Consider the following 22,460-nt stretch of genomic DNA (forward strand, 5'->3'; position numbering starts at 1 on the left):
GTTACCGTATTTTACGGACTATAAGGCGCACTGGACTATAAGCGGCATTGCCCATGAGCGCCTTATAGTCCGTCTCGGTTCATATATAAGGCGCACCGGACTATAAGGCGCAGTCCGGTGCGCATTATATGTTATTGAAAGCGGCGGCAGGCAGACTTTGCCAGCGGCCGCTTAACCCCCCGCGTGCCAGCCGCTTCTATTGGAAGTGCTCGGCAAGCGAGGAGGGGCTCTATCAGCAAAATCATGCTGATAGAGCCCAACCGTAAAAGTTAGATTAAACTACCCCCCCCCCCCCCCCCCCCCGTTTTAAAATAAAAGCCTTAAACAGAATGTGAAACTTACCGAGCGGTGCAGGGTGGGCGGGCATTCAGGCCTCCTCTTCCTCCGATGTTCCGTCCTCCTCCTCCGCCGCTCGCTAACTGATAATGGCCTGGGCGCATGCGCCGTAGTAGAAGCATTATGATATTGCGCATGCGCTCAGGCCATTATCAGCGAGCGCCGGAGGAGAAGGACGGAACATCGGAGGAAGAGGAGGCCTGAATGCCCGCCCGCCCTGCACCGCTCGGTAAGTTTCATGTTCTGTTTCAGGCCGGCGTGACAGCAGGGCTGCCGGACACTTCCCATTCATTTCTATGGGAGCAGGCATGCGAGCGCTCCCCATAGAAATGAATGGACTGCTTTTTTCCATTCATTTCTATAGGGAGCGCTCGCATGCCGGCTCCCATAGAAATGAATAGGAAGTGTCCGGCAGCCCTGCTGTAACTCCGGCGTGTACGGCTGTGATACACGCCGGCGTTCCGTAGTGTGAATGCACCCTTACGGTGCCTTTTATGTATGTATGGAAGCGGCACGCAGACTTTGCCGCCGCTTCCATCCATATATAAGGCGCACCGGACTATAAGCCGCACTTACGATTTCTGAGGAAATCGTAGGTTTTTATGTGCGCCTTATAGTCCGGAAAATACGGTAGTTTTATTTTATGGGTCATAGTATTGTGGGGCAACATAACTTCAGTTGTTTTTAGACATTTGAGCAATAATAGAGGTCTTTAACTTTATTTAAAGGGATCTCTAGCCCACTAATATTTATGGCCTATCTGCATTATAGGTCACCAAAAAATGATCAGTGGAGGTCTGATACCTCGGCATGAGGGTGAACACCATCAGCCCTTCACTGTTTACATCGCATGACGTATGTTTCACAGCAGCCATGCAAAGTAATTACTGTTGCATCCAAATCACTTATATGGAATGAGGCTGTAATTACATTGCATGGACACTATAAAACAGGCAGGTGATGTAAACAGAAGAGGACAAGCTGCTTGTACAAATACTGGAACCCATTCAAACTGCCGATCAGCAGGGAATATGACTGCCAGACCCCCACTGATCTTATTAATGACCTATTCTGAAAATAAGTAATCAACACAAATGGACAACCCCTTTAATGTATTTTATATATATATAATTGTCAAGGTCTGGGGTTGCTAGGTGGGGTGGCATAGACACAAAAGTCCAGTTTCTTTAGTCCAAAACAAAGGTAGAGTTTATTTTCACTCAAAAACGGTAGTGCAGCAACAAAAAGAAACAATACGAAAATAACTCCCTGCCCGGCTAGGCTCCAACTAAACATAGAATAGGTTACCTCACCTAGAATAACAGAAATCAAAAGCCAGTAGAATCATTCAGGACACAGCTCCAAAAATAATACCTCTCTGTTGGCTCTCCAGCCAAGCTCTGCCGCAGTCTGCTGCTGGAGCAACTTCTTAAGCCTCCCTTGATGAGCAGACTCTCTGTCGCTGCCGGAACATCCCCAAAGTGTGGACTGGAGGGGGGTGGAATGACAAGTCCCACTACCAACCTACCTGCCATTCCTAAAAATCCAGCCCAATACTGAGCATTTACCAAAATGCTCAGCAGATGAAAGTTGTCTGCTGAGAATAAACATTCCTTCTGGAGTTTTCTCATCTCACCCACCTTAGTAGTCTGGGTGAGATGTACACCCCCCTCCATTACCTGACCAGCCATTGGCTTACAATATATACATATATCTCTATCTATCTATCTATCTATCTATCTATCTATCTATCTATCTATCTATCTATCTATCTATATTAAAGCTAGCACTATTCAATTCCTAATATTACACAATGCAGTTCCATACCTGTTTCTACACACTTAGACACTGTGGCTTCATTGACCACAATATCTAAAGTGTTTGACAGCTGGGGTCTGAGGTACCACTATTCCCTGAAAGTTTCAACAGGATTTAAATTATAAATTGTACCCATGTAATCTTTGTGTTAAACATTAATACACTAAAGGTTTGCTTAACAGATCCCATATTTAAATACTTGTATTTTCTAAAATAACATGCCTATGCTATATATTTGTATTTTCTGAAATAGTAAGATAATGCTATAAAGTATTTGTAATAAGCCCAGGATGAAAACCAAGAATAGAATAATTCTATTCTCTTCATTTCAAGAACCACATGAAAAAGTAACCTAAAATGTAAAATTTACTGTGAATCATTATATATTCAGCCGCAAAATTAAAATAAAAGACATTTTTACTTCAGTGCTACCTGTTTGTGGTATATGAATAGTAAATCATGACTTTTTCCTACAGTGGCTGGCAGTAATCCAAATATTAAGAGCTAAGCAACAAAACCATTAAGAAATTGTTAGATTTAGGCTTTTGACCCAATCATGGTGCCTGCACACAAAAAATGCCCTGCAGTTATATTATTATATAGATGTAGCAATCACGGTGCATCGTGCAGATACTGTAACTCATGGGGGATTTCATTACGACTGGAGGATTTTATGCTGGTCTAAAAGCCCCTTGCACCAATGTAGGGTGCTCTTAATTAGGGCGGATAGAACATGTGACAGTGGTAAGAAGATAGGAGGAGGGCTAGCGATGAAAGATGGGGCACTTTTGGGCATTTTTGTGGTTAGGGAACAATAATGCTGATGCAAGATATCAAACTATCAGCTGTGAGCATGAGATCTCACTACCTACCAAGGGAACTACCACATGTTATTGTGATAGCTGCATGTGTCCCCCACCTCTACAAAAAACGTTTCTGCCTGTTATGTCTGCATGCTGTGCCCCCCTCCTTGTGTCCTCTAACCACGGTCAGGCTGTATTATCAACATCACTTCACACAAAGAACCAAATGATCCTGAAGTTTTTTTCTTTCTTTTTTTAGTTGCTATGACTCCTAGTATCTCTCTATCTGCCATGAGATTGTATGTGTTCTCTCTTGCTATATACTACTGTACTATCCATGATACTGTATCACACTGAATTTCCCCATGGTGGGACTATTAAAGGATTATCTTATCTTTCATTATGAATCAGGTGCTGACTCTCAGCACCTTATGCGTAAAGTTTGCCAACATTAACCCAACTTTTGGGGCAAAAATTTTGATGACTATGGAGTGAGTGGTGGCCATGCCCCTTATCGGAAAAGCATCTACATCTACAAGTGGAATTAAATAGCTGCAAATCACCAGTGATTGGGGATTTAATGAATCCTCCCCATTATGCCTTTACAATACAACTAGTGCAGTCTGCTTGACTGATTCTATAACTCAGAGACTGTAACATTAACCCCTAGACGTCACCAATCTACCTTTTTACGTGGCCTTATCTGATGCCCGATGCTGCAGTCACGTTAATTAAAGTCAAACACTTGTGATTTACATCTGATCCTGTAGGAGTAATAAGTGCTCACACCTCCATGCTGAAGTTACTGTCCAGGAGTTACACTGGGATAAGGGAAGCTTTTAGGAATTTTACCATCCCTTATCAAGAAAATTTAACCCTTTACAGTGATCATAATTAAAGTGAAACTGCTTCCCATTCACATTGGTACCAGCAGGACTTGCTCCCCTGCCAGCCCCTCCCCTTACCTATTTTCTGGATGCTTGCTCATTCTCAGCAGGGAGCCTAACTAGAAATAACACAAGCAATTTACAGCCCTCTACAATACTAAACTATTTTTCTGACTATAAGACACACCTAGGTTTTAGAGGAGGAAAATAGGGGAAAAAAAATTTTAAGCAAAAAATGGTAAAAATTATAGATGAGCGAACAGTGTTCTATCGAACACGTTCGATCGGATATCAGGCTGTTCGAGATGTTCGATTCCATACGAACACCACGTGGCAAACTCCAAAAAAATTCGATTCCCCTCCCACCTTCCCTGGCGCTTTTTGTTGCACCAATAACAGCGCAGGGGAGGTGGGACAGGAACTACGACAACGGGGGCATTGAAAAAAATCGGAAAATGTATGGGGTCGGTGGGGACCGGCCCTGGGGGGGTAGTTTACACTTTGGGTGGGGGGGAAGAGGCCGCCAATACAGACCCGGCATCCACAGTAATAGGCAGATGCCAGGGAGGGTTAGACGCTGGCACATGTGCAGGGGCCTGAGACAGCGCTATGCTCCTGCCTTGCATGAAGCCAGCAGCTGCAGGAGCAATGCTGCTATTGCGGGGAGGGACGGAGGAGCGGAATAGCAGCATCACTCCTGCCGCTGCAGGGCACGAGCATAGCGATGTCTCAGGCCCCGGCACATGTGCCGGCGTCTAACCCTCCCCAGCATCCATCCTCCTATTACAGCGGATGCGGGTCTGTATTGCGGCCACATTCGGACTATAAGACGCACCCTTCTTTCCCCCCCAAATTTGGGGGGAAAAAGGTGCGTCTTATAGTCCGAAAAATACGGTATGCTGAATATAAACCATGCTGAATATAAACCCTAGTTTTTGTTGAAAAACTATATAAATGTGTAGTCCCTGTGATTAGAACTAGGAAAGCTCATTTTAATATGTTTATGTACAACACTATATATAAATCCTATTTTGTTTTAGGTAAAAGAAGCAAAATTTCTGTTTTTTTCATATTTTATAACATTCTTCTACTTCTAGCGAAAAAATATATTTAACTTAACAAATAAGGCTAGTTATTTCAAGCCTTATGTGTCCTGAATAGAGATGAGCGAGTAGTATTCGATCAAATACCTCCCCGCCATAGGTTTCCGTGTAAGCAGACGAACACCAATATTCGATGCGTTTAACCCCTTGGTGTTCGGCCGCTTACACGGAAACCTATGTCGGGGAGGTATTCGATCGAATACTACTCGCTCATCTCTAGTCCTAAAAAAACCATAGTGAAATTAGTTGGGATGTGCAAAGCCATTAAAAAGATACTGCTGTGTAAAGTAAGGCATAGCTATGTTCTAAATTTGGCTTGGGCATTGGGGCATCAATGATACTTGGTCCTAAAAGGGTTAAAGGCTGCTACATCTGTACATTACAATTTTATAACTAATGTAATGTGTTGCCCCTCACAGAATATGTCCAAAATGAAAAAAAATCAAACAATGCAGTGCTTGTTATTTGTGTTTTTGTAAGCGTAATACTGTATGTTTTTTCACTATAAAATACACTTTTAGAAATATCTAAGAAAGTACAGTAATTGGGTTTTTCACAAACTTTATTTTGATTTGAGCAGAAAACCTTATAGAAGGCAGCAAAATAAAATGAAAACTAACAAAAAAAAAAAAACAACCCACCACCACCACCACCACAGGAGTTTGTCTGTAAATCCTTCATCCACATAATATTACAGCTGTGAGGGGTGGTCTTCACTACATAGTTATATTGCTGTAGTCAAGAACATTTTTCTCCTGGTCAGAACAAGTTCAGTAGCAAATATATTATTCTAAATACCGTATTTTTCGGACTATAAGACGCACTTTTTTCCCCAAAAATTTTTGGGGAAAAGAAGGGTGCGTCTTATAGTCTGAAGGTGGCGCCTGGCATCCGCTGTAATAGAGAGGCGGAAGCCGGCAAGTGATAGACGCCATTACAGGTGCCGGGGCCTGAGACATCGCTGCGCTCCTCTGCCATGCATGAAGCCGGCAGCGGCAGGGGCTCCTCCGTGCCCCCGCCGCTGGCTTCATGCAGGGCAGAGGATCGTAGCGATGTCTCAGGCCCCGGCGTCTATCCCTCCCCGGCATCCGCCTCTCTAGTACAGCGGATGCCGGGTCAGTATCCGTGGCCCCTTCTCCCCCGGGGCCGGTCCCCACCAGGCCTGTACCTGTAAAGTTGCAGGCCGGCTCCTGCGCGGCGATATCGCAGGAGCCGACCTGTTCGGGTGACAGCCGGGAGCCTAATGAGGCTCCCCGGCCTGTCACGGCTATATTAGTATTGCGGCTGGTCTCTATGACCAGCCGTAATACTAATAGACAAAATGTCCCATAGACGGCAATACAGTTGTATTGCCGTCTATGGGACTTGCGATCAAGTGACCGCAGGTTCAAGCCCCCGGGGGGGAATAAAATAGTAAAAAAAAAAAAAAAAAAAAAAAAGCTTTAAAAATATGAAATAAATAAAAGTTCTAAATCACCTCCTGTTTTTTTTTTTCAATACAAGGTGATCTAAGCAATAGATATCCCCCAAAATGGTATAACTAAAAATTACAGCTGGCCCCGCAAAAAAAACGCTCTATGCATCCCCGTACAGCTGCAGGGTCACCTGTCAATGTGGCCTTGCAGCTGTTGCAAAACTACAACTCCCATATATTAAATATTTTACCAGTTTTTGCTTCAAAATTTTTTTTCCCTATTTTCCTCCTCTAAAACCTAGGTGCGTCTTATAGTCCGAAAAATACGGTATATACTTTTTAGCTACACTATATATTGCAATCATTGGCACTATTGCGCAAACGTGGGCGGTCGGCAGATGGCCTAAGCAATAGGGTTGGAATGTTGGCTACTGAGAACAGCTCTATAGCGCGGGCAGTGCCAGCCACCCAGAAGTGACATCCTATGCTCAGAAGCCCCGGACTGAGAGACAGGTAAGTATGACGGGTGGAGGGATTGAGTTAGATAGGAAGGGCTAGTAATGGACTCGCTACCTAGGGAAACAGGAAGAGGGTGTGACTGAAAAAGGAATGTGGAGGTAGTGGTTGAACAGGGTCATGAGGTTCACCTCCTTGAGTCATTAACGAAAGTGCAATTATTATACTCTGGGGTTCCCTCAAACCCTAGAATATAATAAGCAGAGGCACAGAGTAATTAAGTGAAAATAACAGATACACTCACCTTGCCTTATTTCTCCTGGGCGTTCTGCGGTCCCCTAACCTCTTTCAGACCTTGGATGACGTCACGTACCTCAGGGTGCGTGACATTATCCAGGAGCTGGAAGAGGCCAAAGAAGACGCCAGGGGACTGATGTTTGATATTTTTACTCATCTCGCCTACGTCTCCTCTACTTATACTCTGGGGTCTGAGGAGACCCCAGATTATACATTTCCATCTGTTAGTGGACAGATGAAAAAGTGTGGTATTCCATGCTATTCTGTCCATCCCATTACACTGGACCATGACATCATGGATGTAAAACGGAGTCAAAGTATAACCTTTTGACATGTATTTTACTAACAGAAGTCTATGGGGGATGTTGAGCAACACGTTTCACGCTGGGTTCACACCAGCGTCCGGACTCAGTTATCAGGTTTCCGTCTTCTGCATGCAGTCCAGCTATGAGCCCGGTGAGCGTTTTGAGCTCTATGTGGCGAAACAGTTTTTTTTTTTTTTTTTTTTTAAACCGGACACAGAGTACTGCATGTCCGACTCTGTGTCCGGTTTAAAAAAAACGGTTTTGCCGCGGAGAGCATAAAACGCTTACGTCCGCTCACGGGCGGACACTTTTCAAACCCTTTCAAATAAATGGGCTTGGAAAGATGCCGGCAGGTTTCCATCTCCTGCCCAGCTTTGTGTAGGAAACAGACACCTGCAGAATGGAGTCCCGGGCGCAGATGTGAACGAGCCCTCAATAAGTTTTTTTCTGTGTCAAACCATGTCTGCTCAAGGCAATATAAAAGAATGTGATGTGAACAGCGCCTTATGCAAATTATCATTTATCAATAAAAACTTTCAATGAAAAATAACACCCAATCGAATGAAACTACATCTAAACATCAACCATTCATTCTGATCAGTAACATATACCTCGAGGAGGAGGCCCTTGCACAGGCTTTGGTTTGCTACCAGCAAGAAGGAAATTTAAAGCTGCCTCCAAATTGTTCCCGAAGTCCATGAGTGCTTGCCTGGCTGCTTCTTTACTGAAGCCCATCTCTGTGATGTGTCTCAGGGCCTTCTCATCAACCTTTATTAAATAAAAAGACATATGAGAATCAGTAACTAGCTAGGCATCATTTCTATACCATTGTAATATTTTCTCTGTAATCTTATTCACCTTTGTGATTTCCCATAGCATTTAAATAAAACAATCCAAGGTATCAAAACAAAATCTCCCAAAACAAGATAATTTATTTCATGTGATAGTGCTGTGATAAAACATGAAGGCTTTGGGAGAAACAGCATTCAGACAATGTACACTGTGCTTCTGTGGACAAATTTAGTCTTTTTAATAAAAACATGAAACGACATCAAAATAATCAGCACAGGGCTTAAAGAGAGATAGAAAGATTTACTGTCGCTCTCACAAATTTGCACATTAAAGGGGAAATGTTATATTGATCTTTCAGTCTTCAACGCTGTATTTTTCTTGCACTACAAGAACGCTTATTTAGTTGGTTAGGGCTAGAGCAATTTTCAAATGCAATTACATTACTGAGTGACAAATCATATCTACCATCGCAAAAAGCTACTGGGATCAAATGACTGAAAAACAAAAAAATGTTAGATAATCAGAATAGAAAATCTATTCCAGTAATGTACAGGCTAAGCGTTACATGGTGTTTTGTTGGCAAGTCCAATCGAAACATTATCACCATTGTATCGCAGCGCTTACAATGTAGCTATAGTTGTAAAAAAAATAATAATAATGTTTTGTTCCTGAGGTACAGATCAATAAAGTTACATTTCACTTAGGGTTAGCAAATAATGGCTATACATTGTAGAGATAGCGCACATCACATCTTTAGAAATTATGCAGCTTCTAAAATAAATACGGCTGGTGATTTAAACAGATAGGACAGGTCACTTAGAGTAGGCATCAACATCTCAGAACTTCACTGGCCCTGAGAAGAGTCTCTACTGATCAGACATCTGCTTTAATGAAACGTATATAATAATGATGCAATAAGAAATGTGACATTACAGAACTACATGTTACAAAATATGTCACAGAATGGAATAAACACCAAGTTTTAGATCTAGCTCTGGCCTTTCTGGTTTGAGTTTACCATATGTGTAGTCAATGGAGGTAGGCCACTCCTCCCTTGACACGCTGGAGGCTGGTGGGGGCGTAACTATTGCTGATTGGCTCCAGCCAGCAGGGCGTGGTATATGTATGGCACTCAGATATATCAAGCAGCTAGAGCTCATTGTGAGCATCAGCTATTCTGAAGTTCCAGGGTTCACTATTAGAGGCCCGGGAACTGCATATATTCATTTATGTAGCAGTCCATACATGAGAGGCTTTAGTGGACTGATTATTAGTGTTAGGTTACTTAGCCTTGCTCCTAGCCTCATTCCAATATGGCTCCTGATGAATCTACCTGATAATAGGGGAGAGGAAACATGTTAAAGTGTTGAGCTAATGAGATATGGATTTGAGTTGTTTTAGCCTTCTAGTCTCAGTATCTTTTATTTCTATAAGGATCTGAGCTTTACAATTAGCTGAACTGCGGCTAGAATTCAGGAACAGCTAGTCTTACACACACAATGTGTTTGAGCTAACCAGAGCCGCTACATTCCAGGGACAGCTATCTCCATATATACCCATATACACATAGTGTCTGTACTAATAGCTATTCCCATATACACACAGTAGCTGTACTAATAGCTATCCCCATATACACATAGTGTCTGTACTAATAGCTATTCCCATATACACATAGTGTCTGTACTAATAGCTATCCCCATATACACATAGTGTCTGTACTAATAGCTATTCCCATATACACACAGTAGCTGTACTAATAGCTATCCCCATATACACAGTGTCTGTACTAATAGCTATCCCCATATACACATAGTGTCTGTACTAATAGCTATCCCCATATACACACAGTAGCTGTACTAATAGCTATCCCCATATACACATAGTGTCTGTACTAATAGCTATCCCCATATACACATAGTAGCTGTACTAATAGCTATCCCCAAATACACATAGTGTCTGTACTAATAGCTATCCCCATATAAACACAGTAGCTGTACTAATAGCTATCCCCATATACACACAGTAGCTGTACTAATAGCTATCCCCATATATACATAGTGTCTGTACTAATAGCTATCCCCATATACACCTATGAGCTATAGACTGGAGCTTTTGTCAGTCTACTAGATTCAGGACTTTTCATCAAGGTTAGGCTGAAGTGTGATTAGAAGTGGGGCTAGCTATCCCTGCACACAGTGTGTGCTATACACAGTCTATATTTGTGTTTAGTACCTTCTGTGGACTTAATATTTACTTTAGGAGAATTTAGGACTCTATCTATATCCGTATGTATCGTGGACTGTTATTGAAACAGTATCCTGTGTAGGGGTTGTAGACTCTGAGATATGAACACTTTACATTCATGCTATATCTTTGTGAAGGATGATAGGGTCTCCATGATTAGCCTCACAAGCTATCTGTAGGTACATTACCACCATCTTTGATGCTCAGTTTTTGGTGTTATGTCCACCTTTTAATACTATATTAAATGTTAAGTTTTAATTTAATTTTTATAGTAGGTTTATTCCATTCTGTGACACACTCTGATAGCAGGAATAAAGACACACCCTCTGTGATTTTGCTTTATGTTACAAAATATGCAACAATAATTACAAGTCCAAATTGACAGTGGTAGCCTATAGCATCTCTCCTGTTACAGAGGACTTCTCAGAATATAGAGAGGCAGTTGACTATATTATATTAAAAAAATTACTCTGGTCTTAACTACGTATCTAAGAGATATTGCTCTGTACTCCATGCTCAAGCAGATCAGTTTACAATGCAGTCTATGGAGAGCAAAGGACAAGAAGAGATCGGAGGCTGTCCACAGCTTTAAATGAGTAATTTCTGTCAGAAAAAGACTGAATAGCCTTCCTCATCTCCATAGACTTCTATTGTACAGAACTTATTGTGCAAATAAGATGCAGAATTATTTATTTTTTTAAATGACAGAATTCTGTAATATACATTACAAAGTTTCTCATATTCATCTGCATGCACTTACGAAAAAAATAAAAGCTTGGTTACGTTTACAATTCAAATTAAGATACATCTATGCAAATACAGGAGAGCATTTTTAGATCGGTATGTCTTGCACAAGCCAAGACATAACACCATTAGAGATGAGCGAGTAGTATTCGATCAAATACCTCCCCTGCACAGATATTGGTGTAATAAAGGACTAGGGAAGTTGGGAGGGGAATTGAATTTTTACTGTGTTTACCGCGTGGTATTCGACAGAGTGCACCAATAAATATGCAGGGGAGGTATTTGATCTAATACTATTCGCTCATCTCTATATACCATGAATGTAACAATCACTGCAACTTACTCTAAACAGTAAAATAATAAGGAACAGAGAAGATGCGAGGATATATTTGTTTTCTTCATTTACGTAAGCTATGTTTAGTGGTTAAACCTTACCAGTTCACGATACACTCCTTCAGATCTACTTTCACTTCTGATTATCTTCTCTTTCTGGAACGCTTCCCTATTACGACTCCCTCCAGCACCAGAATTGAGATTGCTTCCAGCATTACCACCTCCTCCGAACGTCTTGGTCTGAAGATAAGAACAGGCAGCGTTAAGGTAAACAACTCCTATTTAAACTCATGCTAAAGATTAATCCATTATTCTAAAGGCAATAAATCCCGGAAGCAGTTTTTTTTTTTTTTTTTTTAATATTCAACCATACCTACTGATAAATAAAACGTTAATTTCCATAAAACGGAACAGTAATCTACTCATTGCCAGTTTCAGTCTTGTCGGTATTTCAAGCAGTAAAAAATACGTTATATAATGTTCACGATTATGAGCTACTCTGAACTGAATCATAACAATAAAGGCAAATGGAAAACTATATAGCAGGATATAAAATAACACAAGCGTTAAACTGGGTAACTTCCAGAGGAGTTTTACACTGAATCCAAGTTTCTGCAGCTTAGAAACCCAGCCAGACATACAGATGCCAGAAAATGTCAACGGCTTTGTACAGCATCTTAATCAGAATATTAATGCATGGATTATTAGGGTTTATTTATAGAAAACAAGATGCGGTTTTGGCTTTAGCAAAAAACAACATAAACACAAGGCCCATGTTTATCAAGCAGTGCTTGAAACAGGATGGCCAATATGCACTGTTGCACAAGGTGGCGTGTTGTCAGACAGAAATACTTGGAAGACATGAAGCAGTCGTCTTCTACAACATTGTCAGCATGTTATTATAATGATACAATGCACAATTACTTGGGCTGCACAAATAAATGCAATATTGCCCTATAGTGACTACACAAGCTATGGTGTGGTCCTATCGTTAGGTTGCTATAAAGAATGTAATAGCAGCCTGGCTAATATGCCTGGCAGCCAAAAACACTGCATGTTACACCAAAATAATATAAAGATATATTATAGGAGATCTCAGTGAGACCTGAATGTACCTTCAAAGTCACTGCTGTTTGTTATATCGACTCACTTATTTTTAGCATACCTTTTTCTGTACTGCTGACAAGCTATGGTCTTTTCCATGCTACACTGAACTCGTGGATATACGTGTGGATGTATACTTGATATCTAGAAGGATCATAGTACATATACCATAGTAGTGCAGAAAGATTAGAAGTACGTGAGCAGCAGAACTCTACAGTGGATATAACACACAGCAACTCCATTCAATTTGTGCCAACAACTCCCCTGACTACTTGTCTGCCATACGCAGGGGTTTGGGCTGCTAGGCACATTACGTAGATAGCGGTTACCTTCTTTATAGTAACATAGCCTCGGGACAACGCTACTGCATTTACTTGTGAAGCACAATTGTATACTGTATTATTTGGAACCACTGGGAAGGAACAGAGACAAGTGGCATCTTCTACTTGCAGCGCTAGCACTGGACCTTATTTTCTTAGGATTCTACTGTTCTAAACTGGCAGCTTTATGTCAGTTCAGTACAGTAACCCATAGAGAGTCAGATAAATACAGCCCTCAAACAGATTGTGTTTCCGGGAACACAGGTGTAAACAAGGCAATATCTGCAACCCATTCAGGGTACAAAGGTAGTCCAGCTCCCCAGGATGCAACTTCTATACACGTCCCTGAAAGTAGGTTTGCAGTGTATTCCAGCAGTCTCAAAAGCATGAAGCAGGTACCAGGAACATTACATTAGTAGAGATGGACAGGGCCATAAAAGGGCATTTTCCTACCAGCAGTTATGTCATCTGTTCCCTTGTGCAAAGAGGAACAAGAGGAACACTGCCACTGGCATACACAAATAAACCATTACAATTGGCAGATTCACCACTGGTGCCCCATTGTCTTCACAAATTCAGACTGAGCACATGAAAGTGTTTGGAAAGGCCATGGTGATTGTAGCGCTGCCTTCAACATCATACAGCATAACCAATTTAGCGGTGCATCAGGGATGGTTTGGGGGAGTATACCCTTACAGAGGACCTTTCACCACTTTTGGGCACATGCAGTGTTATATACTGCCAGAAAGCCGACAGTGCGCTGAGTTCAGCGCACTGTCGGCTTTCCCGATCTGTGCCCGGTGTAAAGAGCTTACGGTGCCGGTACCGTAGTGCTCTATGGTCAGAAGGGCGTTTGTGACCATTAGCCAGAGACGTCCTTCTGCCTCGCGGCGCCAATCGCGCTGTGCTGTGGAGCCGGGAGGAACTCCCCCCTCCCGCTCCTGATAATACTCGTCTATGGACGAGCTGTGTGAGCAGAGGGAGGGGGCGTTCCTCCCGGCTCTACAGCACAGCGCGATTGGCGCCGCGAGGCAGAAGGACGTCTCTGGCTAATGGTCAGAAACGCCCTTCTGACCATAGAGCACTACGGTACTGGCACCGTAAGCTCTTTACAACAGGCACAGATCGGGAAAGCCGATAGTGCGCTGAACTCAGCGCACTGTCGGCTTTCTGGCAGTATATAACACTGCATGTGCCCAAAAGTGGTGAAAGGTCCTCTTTAAGAGATGAAAAATTCTGCATGTGGTAGCCAACAGTATCCTGATAGCCATTAGGAAAATGTATGAAATTCAAAGATCCACTGTCAGGCTTAAACGGGTTTGGTCAAGTAGTTAGATTTACCTTAATTCCTCTGGAGGAATATTTATGATGAACCGATGGGTTCCAGCCCCAGTTCATGTGAACAGAATCATCCCATGACCCCCCCCCCCTGCATTGTGCCACAGATATCAATGAATGGTGGAGCGGGAAGCTGTAGTCTTCCTGCTTCACCATTTTATTCAATGTATTTGACGAAAGATTATACTATGTTGCATTGTGACTATCTGCTTGCTTTTGTCTTCAAGAAGACTAAAGAAGAAGACTATAAAACAAACAAATAAATAAATAAATAAATATATATATATATATATATATATATATATATATACATACAGTCCTATGAAAAAGTTTGGGCACCCCTATTAATCTTAATCATTTTTAGTTCTAAATATTTTGGTGTTTGCAGCAGCCATTTCAGTTTGATATATCTAATAACTGATGGACACAGTAATATTTCAGGATTGAAATGAGGTTTATTGTACTAACAGAAAATGCGCAATATGCATTAAACCAAAATTTGACCGGTGCAAAAGTATGGGCACCTCAACAGAAAAGTGACATTAATATTTAGTAGATCCTCCTTTTGCAAAGATAACAGCCTCTAGTCGCTTCCTGTAGCTTTTAATCAGTTCCTGGATCCTGGATGAAGGTATTTTGGACCATTTCTTTCTACAAAACAATTCAAGTTCAGTTAAGTTTGATGGTCGCCGAACATGGACAGCCCGCTCTCAAATGATCTGAAAACAAAGATTGTTCAACATAGTTGTTCAGGGGAAGGATACAAAACGTTGTCTCAGAGATTTAACCTGTCAGTTTCCACTGTGAGGAAGATAGTAAGGAAATGGAAGACCACAGGGACAGTTCTTGTTAAGCCCAGAAGTGGCAGGCCAAGAAAAATATCAGAAAGGCAGAGAAGAAGAATGGTGAGAACAGTCAAGGGCAATCCACAGACCACCTCCAAAGAGCTGCAGCATCATCTTGCTGCAGATGGTGTCACTGTGCATCGGTCAACTATACAGCGCACTTTGCACAAATAGAAGCTGTATGGGAGAGTGATGAGAAAGAAGCCGTTTCTGCAAGCACACCACAAATAGAGTTGCCTGAGGTATGAAAAAGCACATTTGGACAAGGCAGCTTCATTTTGGAAACAAAAATTGAGTTGTTTGGTTATAAAAAAAAGGCGTTATGCATGGCGTCCAAAAAGAAACAGCATTCCAAGAAAAACACATGCTACCCACTGTAAAATTTGGTGGAGGTTCCATCATGCTTTGGGGCTGTGTGGCCAATGCCGGCATCGGGAATCTTGTTAAAGTTGAGAGTCGCATGGATTCCACTCAGTATCAGCAGATTCTTGAGAATAATGTTCAAGAATCAGTGACGAAGTTGAAGTTACGCCGGGGATGGATATTTCAGCAAGACAATGATCCAAAACACCGCTCCAAATCCTCAGGCATTCATGCAGAGGAACAATTACAATGTTCTGGAATGGCCATCCCAGTCCCCAGACCTGAATATCATTGAACATCTGTGGGATGATTTGAAGCGGGCTGTCCATGCTCGGCGACCATCTAACTTAACTGAACTTGAATTGTTTGTCCAAAATACCTTTATCCAGGATCCAGGAACTGATTAAAAGCTACAGGAAGCGACTAGAGGCTGTTATCTTTGCAAAAGGAAGATCTACTAAATATTAATGTCACTTTTCTGTTGAGGTGCCCATACTTTTGCACCGGTCAAATTTTGGTTTAATGCATATTGCACATTCTCTGTTAGTACAATAAACCTCATTCCAATCCTGAAATATTACTGTGTCCATCAGTTATTAGATATATCAAACTGAAATGGCTGTTGCAAATACCAAAATATTTAGAACTAAAAATGATTAAGATTAATAGGGGTGCCCAAACTTTTTCATAGGACTGTATATATATATATATATATATATATATATATATATATATATATATATATATAAAATTATAAATTTTTAGTCACATTGGCAACTATTTTGGCCACCATATGGATCCTAGATTAGTAAGCCTACCCTATTACTTGTTCCACATTCATTGTAAACATAGTATAAGCAAAAGACCCCTCCCCTCCACACAAAAAGACAAAACAAAATCACCACCAGAATAGCAATTTTCTGTTGTTTGTTTAATGCTGTGGTCTCTGGTTATCTTCAATGCCGGGACTGGCCAGGCGAGAAGTGCGAATGCTCATGTGACTACTGCGACTAATTACTGGTTGCAGAGCTCATATGTTGAGTAGTGGGGATGCCACTGCTGAGAATCAAATTTACCAAACTTGTCCACTGAGGCCAATGACTGACTAAAGTATTGAAGTGAGCCTTACCAGTTGTGGCCCAGTTAGTCACAACACCAGAGGGAATTGGAGAGACACTACCAGAATAAGGCTATGTTAGACTTGTTTTTTTGTTTTTTACAATGATACCAACTCCCCTATTCGCTTTGGCTCATAAAATGAAGCAAAGTCTGCAACAAAAAGGCCGTTCGTGTCTCCATGCTAAGGGGTTAAATGCACTTAGACTCCAGAGTTATGCTCCAATTAAACTTAAATAACATTAATTCCAAGGGGTTAAGTACAATTCATGCACTACTTAAAATCTTTTACAGCTTTTTAGGATGTTTTGACTCATCAGTGATGTTCCTGCCATGTAGATGTAAAAGCAGCACAGATTTTATGATCAAACAAAGAACATTCAGGTCTATATTCAGCATCCAATTTAGTGTCACTTCAGGTCAATGGTTACTTTTAACCTCCAATTACAGAAATCAACAGACATCTCATTGATCCAATTGAAACTTATAACAACTATTGCAGCTAAAGCCGTTGCACTTTTTCAGTCATGGGGTTAAGTACTGGAAGGCAAATAAATCTATTCATTTCTGAAAACAGAGTCAAAGACAAAAAAAACCAAACAGATGAAATCATACTCAGTCAATCCTTTAGCTAATGTTAACTACTCCAGTAAACAAGGATTTCTAACCTCTTTGCTTTTTGCCACTTCAGCAATTGCAGCAGTCCTTTGTTTCTCAAACTCATCATTCTCTCCAACAGATTTGGTGGCACTAGGAGCCTGCAGCGTTTTTCGGCTATCCAGTTCTCTGCTGTCGACTGATGTAACAGATGCACAACGCTGAATGGAGTAATAAATGGAGATTATCAGTGGTCAGGATTTATTCAGCAAACGGCTGGACTACTACTAGTATGTGTATATGGAAATGTTAAATACACCGTTACAACAAAAGGTACAGATGAAGCAAATCTACCTGTCCAAAAGGCACAAATGGTGGAGGACCTCCTTCAGTTCCAATATTGCTTCGACTGTGCTTTGATAAACTCTGTCAGAACAATAAGAGGAGATGAGCGTATGAAAATTTTACCTAAACAGATAGTAGTTATTGCAGATTTCATGCAAAGTAAACCAACATCTTAACATTCTTATATTATTTTTTCAAGGACTTTCTGGATTTATTTAAGTGCATTCAGATGGTGCAGGTAAAATTGCATCATAAACTGCAATGCAAAAACTGTGAGCTGTTTTTATTTTATTGTTTCCTCTGAGTGGTTTTATCTATACTGTCTGAATGCAACCTAAATATAGTCATACTTAAAGGGGGTTTTCTGGGCAAAAAAATGTATTTTTGTTTTTCTTTTAAATGTCTGTTAATGCTATTAATGGGTTAATAAATACACCTATATACCTTTACCAGTGTTATGAGTGATTTCTGGGTGTCTCTGGGAGCTGCTGGCATCTCCTGCATTTGTTTACAAGGTTCAGCTTCCTGCTATGTAACTTCCACACTAACTCCTCTCACCTCACTCCCCCTTCCTCTCTCACTCCCTGCCATACACCCCCTCGCTGTCTCTCTAGCTATCCCGCCCACTACTAGCCGTTCCCTACATACTCAGCCCAACCCCTGACCCCATTATATACTTATCTCTCTTCCTTCCAGGCTTCTTCCTGCAGGATGGCCCCTCTTTCCTTACAGATTCTGTAGATGAACGTTCTTCTCCCAGTGCTGCTCTGTGTGACGATCCACCTCTACTACATATGCATAGGAGCTGTGCAGTAAATGTGGATTATTGGCAGCAGTGCGGAGAGCAGCGCTGGGAGAAGCAGGGGCAGTCAGAAAAGGAGGAGGAGCCATCAAGAAGGAAGAAGTCTGGAAGGTAAATATATGATAAAGTGGATTTTCAGAAGGGGGTGGGTGAGTAGTAGTAATGATCCATTTCCAGAAATGGGGAAATGAATCATCACTGAATAATCAGAAATTGTCCCTGGGGCGGTCACATGACCGCCCAAAGGATATTGGTAAATATACATTTTTTTTATGATTGTGAGCCCTATATGGGACAGTGACAGTCAATGTCTGTTAAGCGCTGCGGAATATGAAGGCGCTACACAAGTAGGCTACAATACAAACAACCAAAAAAAAAAGACACTTTTTTGCCCCACAAAAGAACGAACAGAAATTGACCCGTTTTTAATTAACATTGATTCTATGTAAACTGATTGTCATCAGTTTCCATCTGTTTTTAGCATCAGTATGGTTTCCACAAAACTGATCAGTTAAACGGATAATCAAAAAATGATATAAGTGGCCCCCTAAGGCTGGGTTCACACCAGCACTCGCTCTATGTTTGAGGATTCCTTCCCCAAATCTGCTTGAAAAATGCAGAGAGAAAAACCCTGCACACACAGTGGACCACAGTATAGTGTATAGGTCAGTAGGTTTCCGCAGGTAACTGTTTTTTAAGTGGATTGGGTTTCCATTTTTTGAGTCCCCAAATGGACCCGAACAACGTAAATGGGGTGCAGGAGTGTGAACCTAAAGTCACACAGTAGAAAATAAATATGCAATAAACCGTATACAGCAGTATTTTTCAATTTTGAGTAAACTTAATTTACACATTGAGATGCAAACCCTAAGTGGTTGGCAAACGGATCATTGGATGTACTCTTTAAAAAGAACCTTTGCCCAATTACACTGGCTTCAACACTTTACATATAACAATAGGTGCTGCCCCACTGAGACAATTGGTACTGTTGGTTTTTTTTTTCTCTTTTTTTTTTTTTTTTTTTTTTTAATTCCCACTGTTACTGAACAATCGGTGCTGATAGTTGTAGCAAACAATATGTTAATTAGGTTATTTACTGTTGGATGGATGGTCCCGAGAAGGAGCAGAAAGCTGGGACCCTCCACCTGACAGCAAAGTGCCTAACATACAGTATATGGTACCGAAGCTGACAAAAAGTATTGCTTATGAACAATAGGGGGTAGAGAAAAAAATTCCTGCTGTGCCGTGGTGTGGCATCTATTATAGCATGCAAAGAAATAAAGTTGCAGGAGATGATGAAAGGTCCTGTTTAACATATTATATTTAATGAGAAACGCTGCTAGGCTAAATCGAGGCTCTACGTGGCCTTTCGTATAGGTGATCAAAAACCTTTAAGCTTACAATAGACTACTGCCGAGAAGAGGAAATAAAACAACATATTGAAATATTGTTGATCCGACAGCATTTAAAAAGAGACGTGCGTTTGCTTAATACAGACAGAAGAAATAAGCGTATACAGTAATAAAACATATCAAAAGGGAAAAAAAAAACACTAAATCATTCAGGGCACTTAGAAATATACAGCAGATACAATCTAAGGCACGTTCCTCTTAAAAGTCAATTATGATCAGCAGTTTCAAGTTCTCATTATAAATCATTAGAATAACTGGCAATTTTCCTCTCCCGTTTTGAGGCCCGTGAAAATGTATGATATTAAATTTGTGCTGTCAAGAATATCCGGAGATTTCTGTATTGCAGACATTTATGTTGAATTAGCTTGGTAGGTTATACTTTTCCAATAGAAGCCTTTGAACAGCTTCTATACTGAAGTGTGCAGTAGCAAAATCAAATACAGGTTTACTATACACAGCTGCAAATACTGTCCAAGCCATTACAGAAGACACGTCGCAGATTATGCGAGTGTCCAGACTGATATGGCAGACCTATTATGAAGAAACGAAGGAAAATAAATTGTAGCTTGCAACAGACATATATTAAACTCTGGTGAAGCAGTTCTAGTAATTTAGATGCAATATAAGAAGATCATATTGGAAATGCATTAGGCCAATATAAAATGCATTTTGAGATTTTGTGAGATTTCAGATTTAGGATGGCTTTTTCTGCCTTGCCTTATTAGGAATCTTCTCTTCTTGAAAGCTATGTGACATGCATGCAAAACCCTGATTGAATAGAGCCATAAACTGGGTGAAATGGAGGCAGTGGTTGTAGCGAGAGACTTGCATATTAGTTCTTTGAATTGCATGAAACGTATATTTATCTGTCCCTGTTCAGATGACACAAATTTAACATACAGTGTACACATAGGAGGTAACAGACAGCAGATGTCAGAGTCTTTTTTTTTTTTTACACCGAATGTGTCTATTGAATTTGGGAAATGTGACCATTTACAATATGTGTGGAAAAAACATGATCTTTTCAAATGTGAATTTACATATTCTTTCTATAACATCACAGGAACATAAATGTAAAGAGATCTAGAGTATTAAAAGTAATACAACGTATTTCATACTTATACTTTTACACTGTAATTTGTTTTCCAGATCTGAGAGATCCCACACGTTAGATTTACTCTTCTACATATAGCATGAAATATACATTGGGCACTGTGCTGTGGTGATTGCTGTGCGGTGCCCACCCAATTAAGTACCCATATGAAGGAGTTTTCTGAAGTGGGTAGAGGGCTTAAATGTTCTGATGAAAATGTACACTAAGAACTTTGTGTTTATTTTTGTAGATTTTGCTGAGGAGCATACATCATTGTATAATACTGGGATGTGCGGTGCATTTTATTTCTGTAAATGTGGTTGTGCTACGTTTACTATCCCTATACTATTAAGCTGTGCTTATTTTAATTGTGTTATGACATCACTGTAGTCTCTGGTTATTAGCAGTTGAGTAACTTCACAATAAGGGAATAATGCTCAAAATAATATATAACCCTGTTACATGACTTTTCCACTTTTTTATGACGCTACACACTGAGGTATCACTGTGTGCATTATTTTCCTATGTGACATCACTGTAACTACGGTATGACTTCACTTCAATGTTTACCTCTGTGCTGTGTGTGACTGCTCTTTGTAGATGTTCGGGAAGTGATGACCCCATAGACCCTCAACATCATTTAGTCTGTCTGGGATTACTTGAAGAAACAGAGTGATTTGAGCACGCCTACATCCACAGAAGAGGTGTGGAAAGATCTCTGAGAAGTTTGGAACAATCGCCCTAATTGAGTTCCTTCAAAAACTGTGTACACGTGTTACTAGAAGAATTGCTGCTGTTGTGAAGGCAAAGGGTGGTCACATATAATATTGATGCAATTCTGAAAGGATTTTTTTTTTTTTTTTTTTCTTCAGTATTAATTTTTTTTCCTACACTTGCCTAAAAGTTTTTCACAGTACCATATACAAGGTGTTTCTGGGAACCTCTTTCATAAGCAAATAGAAAAAAAAAGCCATAGAAACCTATAAATTTAGGAAGTAGCACAAGGGCATTGGTAAAGCTCTGGAACTCTACCAATACACGGTTGGTGTCCCTATCTGGAGAAAAAAAAAAAAAAAAAAACGAACTAGCAAATTGTCTCACCATTCTCAATCACTACAAGTAACCTTTCTAGATTCGGCTGTAGTTGTCACGGTTCCAAAAATATAGACACAAGATATGATATGCAAGTCAAACATATAAGTGCTGATGCAGCATAGGTCCTAACATGGTGGAGATGTTCTGCTGCCTCAGGGCCAAGTTGTCCAAACTTGCCATTACTTGAAGGAAAAAACACTGCCCATTTCAGGTGACCCAACCCATCTGGCAGAACTGGGTTGTTAGACTGAGTTTTGGTGATAGACTAAAGATCATCTGTTCTTGCATCTTCTGAGTGCCATAAACTGCTAGTAGAAGTGCAACGCTAAAGTTCATCACAATCACCGCTAATGCGGTCATCACAAATGTGCGCAGCTATTTCAGCCGATGAAGATCTAATGTGCATGTCTGGCTCAAAACTAATTTCAGGAATAAACAAACAGAAATTGCAGTATTTCTCCACTGTGGAGTAAAGAAAATAGTGGTTTAAATCAGGAG

The 22,460-nt window shown here is 40.8% G+C and overlaps 1 protein-coding gene across 1 annotated transcript in view; it reads right to left on the reverse strand.

The window, feature by feature from the left end:
- The window catches only part of TDRD3 (tudor domain containing 3), a 224,731-nt gene that overhangs the window by 48,637 nt on the left and 153,634 nt on the right, over positions 1-22,460 (reverse strand). Inside the window, exons 6-9 of the mRNA XM_075265433.1 lie at positions 17,570-17,641; positions 17,287-17,436; positions 11,635-11,772; positions 8,031-8,187 (exon numbers count right to left, since the gene is read on the reverse strand). Of these exons, the coding sequence (XP_075121534.1) occupies positions 8,031-8,187; positions 11,635-11,772; positions 17,287-17,436; positions 17,570-17,641 (517 nt within the window). The remainder of the gene's footprint in view (positions 1-8,030; positions 8,188-11,634; positions 11,773-17,286; positions 17,437-17,569; positions 17,642-22,460) is intronic.

Source organism: Leptodactylus fuscus, chromosome 2 (genome assembly GCF_031893055.1).
Source record: "Leptodactylus fuscus isolate aLepFus1 chromosome 2, aLepFus1.hap2, whole genome shotgun sequence".
Classification (NCBI taxonomy): Eukaryota; Metazoa; Chordata; class Amphibia; order Anura; family Leptodactylidae; genus Leptodactylus; species Leptodactylus fuscus.